Genomic DNA, 8,871 nt, shown 5'->3' with positions numbered 1-8,871 from the left:
TGGACAAGGTGGAAAATCGCCCAGGATGAAATTCTGGCTGTGACCATTCAGGGATTTGGGGAGACATTTCTCCAGCAATCTTCTGCTGAAAGGTCAGTTTTGTGTCCCTTGGTGTCATCCTCATGTCCAGGAGCCCTGAGCTTGGCAGGGACATTCCTGGAGCCTTGCAAACATTTGGGATTTAATTAAAAGCTCTGCATAAAAATGTGTTTGTGGCACTGTTCTGGTTGTGAAACTTAAAAGGAAAATAATAAATCCTGAACTTCAGCCATGGACTGGACGAGCATCCTGAGGGATTCCAGATTTTCCCTGATCTCACACTTCAGAGAAACATAATAAAACCCATTTATTTTCATTGGAAAGAAAGCACACAGATATTTCAATCCTCATCCCCTCCCTCCCCCTGGAATGAGGCACAGCAATAAAATCCTGCAAACTCCCATTTTCTCCTTTTCACATGGAGAAACTTTGCTTGGATATTCTCCTGCAAATTAAAACCAGCATTTCCCAAGACGTGCAGAGATGGAGGAATGGGTTTCTCCTTTTCCAAATTAAATTAAAGCATCCAAACAGAACAATTCCTCGGGTTTTTTCCATTAAACCTTCCTATCCCAGGGTCAGCAATCCCAGCCTGGCTCTGTGGGGAGATCTCACTTGTCCAAGGGCACTTGGCAGCTTCAAGATCTGTCACAACCTCGTGGTGCTTTTTGAGGAGTTTGCAGGAGCTTTGCTCTGTTCAGTGCATTCCATAACTGGGACCTCAGTGTCCAAGGAGAAAACTCAGAATCATGGAATTGTTAAGGCTGGAAAAGACCTCCAAGATCACAAAGTCCAACCTTTGACCACATCCCACTAAACCCATCCCAAAGTGCCACACAGACCCATTTTTTGGACGCTTCCAGGGATGGTGGTTCCACCACTGCCCTGGGCAGCCTGGACCAGCGTTTAACCTCCTTTTCAGCTTGGATTTTTTCCCAAATATCCAACCAGTATCTTTGTGGTGGAGCAGAAAAGGGAATGTCACCTGGCCCTGTCCCAGAGTGGGAGATGGGAGCCTGGACAGAGGAGGAGCTGCAGAGTGGGAAGAGGATGTGGGAGCCCTGTGCCTGACCCAGGGGGCTCTGGGGAGGGTTCCTGGCATTCCATGGCCATCCCTCCTGATTGCCTCGGGATCAGCAAACACCCCCGGGGTCACTGGGGCCATGGCACAGACTGACGGTGGTGGGACCTGCCTGAGGTCACAGCCCCACTGCAGGGCCGTTCCCAGCAGGAATTGTGCTCCATGCTGGAGCTCTGCCCCTCTTCCTCCCCTTGGATCAGCGCCAGGGCTGTGGTAGAGGGGGGGTCCCCACCCCGGGCTGTCCCTGTCCCTCCTCTCTGCTCCTCGTGCCCAGTTGTCCCCCCAGGGGTCCCCGAGTTCTGTGTCTTGTCCAGCTGCAGCTCCTGGAGGTGGTGCAGGAGCCCCAGGGAGCCCCGGGCACGCTGGCAGAGCCCGGGCGTGGAGCTCAGGGACGGGGAGGGATGGGGATGTTCCCTCTGTCCCTGCACAAGAGAGGGAAGGGTCAGGTCAGCCCAGGCCTGGGAGCTCCAGGCAGATCCCACACAATCCTGGCTCCTCTTGGCCTGGAGATCAGCCATGGACACATGGGGCAGCTCCAGGTGGCAGGACACACATCCTGTCACCTGACGGACAGTGCTGGACACGGAGCCTCTGGAGCTGATCTGGGGGTCCCCGAGGCTCCCTGAGACCCCAAGCCCCTGAGACCCGGGCACCTGAACCACAGCCCAGCCTCGGAGCAGGACCTGGGGCATTCACCTGGCTCAGGGGCTCCCCGGGGGCTCCTGGAGCTGAGGTTTTCTCTGTCTGCTGCCTCTGCTCACCGTCCTGCATGGGGACAGAGACACGGCTGGTCCCTGTCACCCTGGCACTCTGTCCCCGCACAGGGGCTGAGCGGGGCTGGCATCCCCCACCCTGCACCGCAGAGCGGAGGCTCCAGGGATGGGGAGCGCGGGCTCCTCAAGGGCTGATGCTGTCACGGGCTCCATGTCCTCCCTCCCAATCCCCCAGTCACCTCCTCCCTCTGTCCAGCGGCTCCCAGGGCTCCCTGCACCCTCTGCCACTGCCCGAGGCGCCGCTGGATTTGCTGCCGGAGCCCTCGCAGGACGAGGAGAGCGCGGCTGGGGGAGGGCAGGGATGAGCTGGGGAGCACAGGGAGGGAGGAGGGGCACGAGTGGGACCCCCTGTCCCCCCGGGCAGCTCCCGGGAGCCACCCGAGAGTTGCCGGCGAGGGGCCGAGTCCCAGGGCACTGCTGGGGCGGGGGCCGTGTCCCCAGGGGGGGGTCCCCACGGCCGGGGAGCCCCCGGCCCGCCCCGGCCCCGCCGGATCCCGCGGGCGGATCGGGAGATGCTCCCGCCGGGCGCTCCTGCCGGCCCCATCCTGGAGGAGCAGGAGAGGGATCAGAACAGCACCAGCTCTGCCCCCCGAGCCCGCTCAGCCTCCCCTAGGAAAGCTCTGGAGCCAGGTCAGAGCTTCCAGGGAACATCTGGAACATCTGGAGCCCCGAGGGCTGAGCAGAGGCTTGGCAGGAGCAGAACAAGCGCAGAAACACCCGGGGGACCCTGTTCTGAGCCCCGCGCCACCCCCAGCGCAGTCCGTGCCCCCGACACCGCTGTCCCCACCAGCCTGGGAGGACAAAGCCTCGGGGTGGCCTTAGAGGAGCAGCAGCACATCTGGGCTGGGTGCCCCGCTGGATCCCGCTCCCGGCTCTGGGGCTGGCTGTGTCCCGGCAGCTCCCTCACATCCCCCCGTCCTCTCCTCCCCTCCCTGACCTGCTCCAGGGCCTCCTGGAGCTGCCGAAGTGTCTCCGCCTCGTCCCTCTGGAGCAGCCCCCGGAGCTGCTGCATCACTCGCAGCCGCTGCTGCAGGAGGGAGCGGCTGCCCCGTTCCAGCTCCCGCAGCCTCTGCAGGAGAACCGGAGTCACCTCGGGCTGCCCAGGGCCACCCTCCAGCTCCTGCAGGGCTCTTCCCAAGGACAGTGCCCAGGCAGGTCGCCCAGGTCCCTCCTGCCAGGGTGGCACTACCCCAGCCGTGATGCACGTTGGAAAAGAGCTGGGGTTTGGTAGGTCAGTGCCCAGGAATTCTCATCCCAGCATCAAGCCCTGCCTGCTCCTCTGCCTTTCCCAAATCCAGCTCTCCCTGTCTCTGCCGGGGCTCCCCAGGGACCTTCTGGCCTGCAGACAGTCACCCCAGTCTGCCTACAGCCACAAGGGGTGGCTTTCCCAACAAATTCTTCTAAAAGCCTCAGTCCCTCAATAAAGCCTCCCCGTGGATAAATGCAGTTTGGCTCTTTAGGAATTTGGGCAGCACAGAATGTTTCCCTGGATGTGTGTGGCTGGAAAAAGGGTTGAGCTGCTGACAGGGCAGTGAGTGATGTGTGTGCTCATTCCCACGGCCCTCGGGTGTGATCCTGGCCCCTCTGGGAAGCCGGGAGTGCACTGACCTCCAGCAGCTCCAGTTTCTGTTTGAGTGAAGTTGCTGTTCTCCTTCTCTCCTTGTCCAGCCGCTCCTGGCCCACACAGGCTCCCTGCCAGGACTGGAAAAACCCCTCTTTTCCCATTCCCACATCTTTGCCTTTTCCAGGAGCCAGCTCTGGCCCACACAGCTGCCCCAGCTTGTCCCTGCCACCAGCAGCAGTGCCAGGCCAGCCCTGCTTGGGCCATCTCGAGGTCACCTCACCGTGCTCTGCAGGTCCTTGTGGCACCAGTGATGGGTGTCCCAGGCGTGTCCCAGCAGTGCCAGGCCAGTCCTGTGCCAGGGACATCGTCACCCATATCCTCAGTCACACCACAGCCCAGCTCTGCCCTCAGGCTGCCCACCTCCCCCTGGGCTTCCAGTGCCACCTTCTGCTCCAGCTCAGTGCAGGACCCATCCCTGGAGCCCCCATACCTGGCTCTGTCCCCTTGGCTCCAAGGCTTGGCTGCAGATCCCAGCTCTCGTGTCCCCTGCTGGCTCCTCCAGCGTGGTGGCACCCCCTGGCATCCAGGATTGGGGTTACAAACCCATTTGTCCCTTTTCCATTGCATTTCCTCGTGCGTTTCCATGGGACACAAAGACCAGGGCCAAGCTTGGTGTCCTGGCCTCACCCTGCTGCTCTCAGATCCCAGCAGGAAGCAGAGCCAGGAGCATCTCTGCATCCATCCCTGCCCCCACCAATGCATCCAGTGCCAGCAGGGGCTGTGCCCTTGGCAGAGCCCAAATCCCAGACTCCAGGGCCATACCTTGCAGAGCAGCCCCCCTTTCTGGTCCCCACGCAGCCCTGGGGACACAGGGGACCCCCAGTGCCCAGGGGCTCTCACGGCTGTGCCAGCACCTGTGGGGAAAATGGCATTTGGGGGAGGTGGTCCACAAACCCACAGAAACCCCACAGGCAACTGGGGCTGGTCCCTGCCACCCTGGCCCTGCCACATCCCTTCCCCTGCTGGTTCCAGCCCTGCACCCTCCTCCAGTACCTCCCAGTGCCCCATGGTCAGTCTGGACTCACTCCTGCTGCTGTCTGCTGCCTGTGTCCTGTCCGTGTCATCCATAGGGAAGGTGACATTCCCTCCACGTCTCCACAGAGCTGGTGGCTCCTGTCGCCTCATGTCCAGGGCAGGATGTCCCCTGGTTCTGGCATGGGTGGCCCTGGGAAAACTGCTGCCTGTGCTTGTCCCAGCCTTGCTCCTGCCAGCAGAGATCCCTGGAGTTCTCCAGGAATGCTCAGGCAAGTCTGTGACCACCAGGTCCCCATGAGGAGAGTCCCTGTAGCCCAGGGCAGGCTGGGCAGAGGGGGATGCCCAGGGGACCCCCCAGGACACCCCCACATGGCTCTGGCTCAGGCGGGAGATCCTCGCTCCCAGGGACTCCAGGCTCTCCCTCCTGCTCCGGGATGGAGACCTGTCCTGCCTGTCCTGCCTGTCCTGCTTGTCCTGCCTGTCCTGCCTGTCCTGCCTGTCCTGCCAGGGGCGTCTGTCCAGCTCCATCACCAGCTGTGTCCCCGTGTCCAGGCTTCTCCCTGTGGGGAACAAGGATTCATCCTGCCCAGGATGAGCTCCTTCCATGGGGACATGCCCAGCAGGCTCCTGCTGGCACAGCAGTGGCTCCACCATTCCCTCCCAAAACTTGGCAGCAAAGTCCTCGGTGCAGATGGAGCTGGAGCTGCTCCAGTGCCCCGGGCTGGGGCGGGAGCCCAGGAGCTGAGCCCAGGAGTGTTTCTCTTCCCCTGGAACAGGGCTGTCACCTCGGGCACATCCAGCACGATGTCCTGACAGCTCTGTGGAGCACAGCAGAGCCATGAGCCCACCCCAGTGGGAAGGAGCCATCCCATCCTGTTGGATCCGAACCACCTTGGAGGGGTGCTTGGGGTGCACCAAAACACTGAACACATCCCACCCTCTCCTGCAAGATCCTCAGCTGCTTCCAGTAGGAAAAGCCACAATATCATCCTTATTTTCATTTTAAACCAGGTCATTTTTGACCTTGATGCTCCCAGGGTCGGCACAGCTTGGCAGGGAGGGCTGGCAGCGTCCAGGATGGGGGAGGGATGTTGTCAGCTCTTCTCAGGAAGAATTTTCCCAATATCCAATCTAAATCTCCCCGGCATAATTTGAGGCCATTTCCCCTTCTCCTGTCCCTGTTCCTTGGGAGCAGAGCCCGACCCCCTCGGCTGTCCCCTCCTGGCAGGGAGTTGTGCAGAGCCACAAGGTCCCCCCTGAGCCTCCTTTTCTCCAGGTTGAGCCCCTTTCCAGCTCCCTCAGCCTCTCCTGGGGCTCCAGTCCCTTCCCCAGCTCCCTGAACCTCTGCTCCCCCAGCATTCCCGGCCAGGAATTGCTCTGCAGGAGAACTGGCAGAGGGGGCTGGGGGGGCAAGCAGAGCTGAGAAAGCCCCAAAGTGCCCCATCCCCACTCACCGGCCATCCCGGGACACTGCTGGGAAGGAGTCACTGTCCCTGCAGCCACCAGCGCTCAGCACACCTGCTGCTGCAGGGGGTGGAACGGGGAATGGAATGGGGAATGGAACGGGGAATGGAACGGGGAATGGGGCACTGCCAGATGTGTTCACCAGGGGCACCCAGTGCTGGTGCTGCATCTGCACCCCCACATCTGAGCCCCACAAAGGAACCCCCACCCTCCCCTTCCCACACCCCACACCTGGATTTACCGGGCAGGCTCCAGATCCAGGATCCTGAAAACCCCGGGGTCCAAGGCTGCAGAGAGGAGGAAAGAAGTGCCGAGGGTCTCAAAGCCAAGGGTGAGCCAGAAATCCCCAGGGGGGTTCTCCAGTGAGGCCGGGCAGGGCAGGAACCACCCTGGGCTCCCAAAGCGCTGCAGGCTGGAGGGGATGGGGCAAGTCGGTGCTGGAGCAAAGGTGTGCTGGTCTAGGTGTGCTGGGCCAGGTGTGCTGGGCCGGGTGTGCTGGGCCAGGGCTCAGTGAAGGTGCTGAGGGCGACACAGCCCAGCCCGGCCCAGCCAACTCCGGAGCTGCAGTGCCAGCGGGTGGTGGGCCCGGGTTTGTTTTCCCTTAAAACCAGGACATCGGCACTGGAGCTGCACTCGGGAGCTGCAGGTCCCCGGGGCCACCGCCGTGCCCAGAGCACAGGGGGGTCCCAGTGCCGGGGTCCCCCCAGAACAGCCCCGACTCACCTGGGGCCGGAAAATTAGGATGATATTGTGAGAGAAGGCAGAGCCAGACGGGCAGGGCTGTGTGTCCCTGTCTCCTGGCAACATCCCGCAGGACTGGTCTCAGCCTGCCCGGATTGCCCGGACCCTCCTCCAGCTCCCCCGGGCCAGCTCCTGCCCCACACAGCGTCCCCTGGGGCAGCTCCTCTCCACCATCCCCAGGGAATTTCCGTGTCTGGTACCTTCTCCTGAGCCCCATTTGCTGTCTCTCATTCCCTGTTCCTCCTCCTCTGGGCCAGACTGCTCTGGGACATCTCCACTCCAATCATCTCCTGTCCTGGCCCCTCTCCCTCCTAGGCCAAACCCTGCCCTGGTTCTCCTCCTTCAAGCTGTTGCTCCCAGATCATCTCCTTCCATGCTCCTGCTTCCCTGGACCTCCTGCCCTTGGACACCTCCTGCCTTGGATAACTTGCCCTGGATCACCTCCCCTCCTGCCCCTCAAGCCACCTTCCCCAGACCATCTCCTCCCCAGAGCATCTCTTCCCCTTGGCAACTTCTCCCCCGGACGCTTCTCCTTCCCTGAACCACCAGCTCCCTGCACCTCCCTGTCCTTTGGGCAACCTCCTCCTTTAAGCAACGTGCCCTGGATCTTCTCCTTCCTGTGCCAACTTCCAGGATCCGTCCCCATCCTCCACATCCCCTCCCACACCCAGAGCTCCTCCAGGAGCTGCAGCCCTGGGAGCCAGCGACCATCTCAGCACCACGGCTTTTAAAACTCCCGAATCCAAGTTTTATTTCCGTGTAGGAGAAGAGGGATCACTCACAATATATTATTGTTCAAAAAGAAAATACATTCAACAGCATTTATAGTGGAATGACATTAAAATCCTCGAGGAGGAACAGAAGGACCAGGAGATGGTGCTCTGGTTAAGTGCTGCTGATAAGATGATCTCTGGAAGATGGAGCAATTTTTTCCATTAGCCTAAAACCCAGGGGATTTCCGGGTTGGGGTGCTCCTTGTGCTCCCCCACACTCTGTGGAGCTGTGCAGGGTCTGTGATAGGGGTTCCCAGACTGATGAGGCCCTGGGGGCACAGCAGAGGGGACCCTCGGTGCCAGCACTTAGGGAGCAGCATCCTGCTCCCTGCTCTGCTCCACCTGGGAACACCCCAATCCAGCTTGGGAACAGCCTGTGCTGGAGCTTCTCCCTGCTCCAAGCTCCACTTGCATTGACACAGCAGAAAGGAAAATAAGGCATTCTGAAGAGCTCCATTTCAGCCATTTCCAGACCTGACTCAGGCCTCCAGTGGGACAAATCCCTGGGACACTCTGGTGCTGCCACAAACCAAGGCAGTGGCACCAGGGATCGGTGGGGAGCACCCTCCTGCTCCCAGGCAGGACACCTGGGGCTGGGACACGGGCAGCTCTGCACAGGCCAAATCCCAGGCTGGATCATTTAAGATCAGCTTTCCCGAGCCAGGGCAAAGCTCCAGGAAGGAGTGAACATTCCGGAGCAGCTGCTGCAATTCTCGGGACACTGGGAAGCAGCTTGGAGCACCCCACTCCCAGGAATCCCTAGTGCCACTCCTCAAACCCCTAACACACCGTTTCCAGGTGGGAATGTCTCTGGAACACCTTTTCCATGCTACAGGATCCAGCTTTGGAGCAAGCCATCGCTTCCCTGCAATGGGAATCATTCCATCACTGTCCCCCGGGCTCGGGGACAAGCTGAGGGGAATCGTACTCGTGCTGTAAAAACTCAGACAGACACTTCTGTCTTCATCATTTTACATCTATTGTGTACCATAGAAATGTAAGCAAAATAATTTTATATATATATATATATATATATGTATAAATTAGAAGCAAATAAATAAGATTAAAGGGTGCACTGCTCTCAGTGCACAGTGACGCCGTCCGGACTGTACACTGTGGGGATCACAGGAATGGAAGTGCTGGAAGCTGATCGGGAGGAGACTGATGGATGAGGAACCTGATTGCATAAGTGTCCCGTGTGCAGCCTGGATATTCCAGTTACCATTGCCTCAAGATTCGTTATTGCTAATTAATTTCCACGTGGGTGTGACAGGCCCGGCTCGGGGCGGCCCCGGAGGCAGGGTCAGTGTGATATGATGGAGAGCCAGAGAAGGAGACAGCAAAAATGAGATCCAGCAGGGCCAGTGAATGTCTCCAGGTGTTCCCTGATGCTCCCTGGCC

The 8,871-nt window shown here is 60.0% G+C and overlaps 1 protein-coding gene across 3 annotated transcripts; it reads right to left on the bottom strand.

The window, feature by feature from the left end:
- Positions 1-666: 666 nt before the first annotated feature.
- LOC117004896 lies at positions 667-6,140 on the bottom strand. Of its 3 annotated transcripts, XM_033076049.2 has the most exons (10): positions 5,947-6,140; positions 5,278-5,310; positions 4,543-5,052; positions 4,280-4,371; positions 3,948-4,033; positions 3,738-3,807; positions 3,502-3,594; positions 2,831-2,962; positions 1,817-1,885; positions 667-1,542 (listed from the first exon to the last, which is right to left on the bottom strand). In XM_033076049.2, the coding sequence occupies exons 1-10, from the start codon at positions 5,951-5,953 to the stop codon at positions 1,192-1,194; spliced, it is 1,443 nt and encodes a 480-aa protein (XP_032931940.1). In that variant the 5' UTR covers positions 5,954-6,140; the 3' UTR covers positions 667-1,191. The 3 variants fall into 3 exon arrangements, with proteins under 3 accessions (XP_032931940.1, XP_032931938.1, XP_032931939.1); XM_033076047.2 differs by having other exon boundaries at positions 4,543-5,310; XM_033076048.2 differs by lacking the exon at positions 5,947-6,140 and having other exon boundaries at positions 5,278-5,674.
- Positions 6,141-8,871: the final 2,731 nt, after the last annotated feature.

This window comes from Catharus ustulatus, chromosome 18 (genome assembly GCF_009819885.2).
Source record: "Catharus ustulatus isolate bCatUst1 chromosome 18, bCatUst1.pri.v2, whole genome shotgun sequence".
In the NCBI taxonomy this organism is placed as follows: Eukaryota; Metazoa; Chordata; class Aves; order Passeriformes; family Turdidae; genus Catharus; species Catharus ustulatus.
This window is presented reverse-complemented; position numbering and strand designations above follow the sequence as displayed.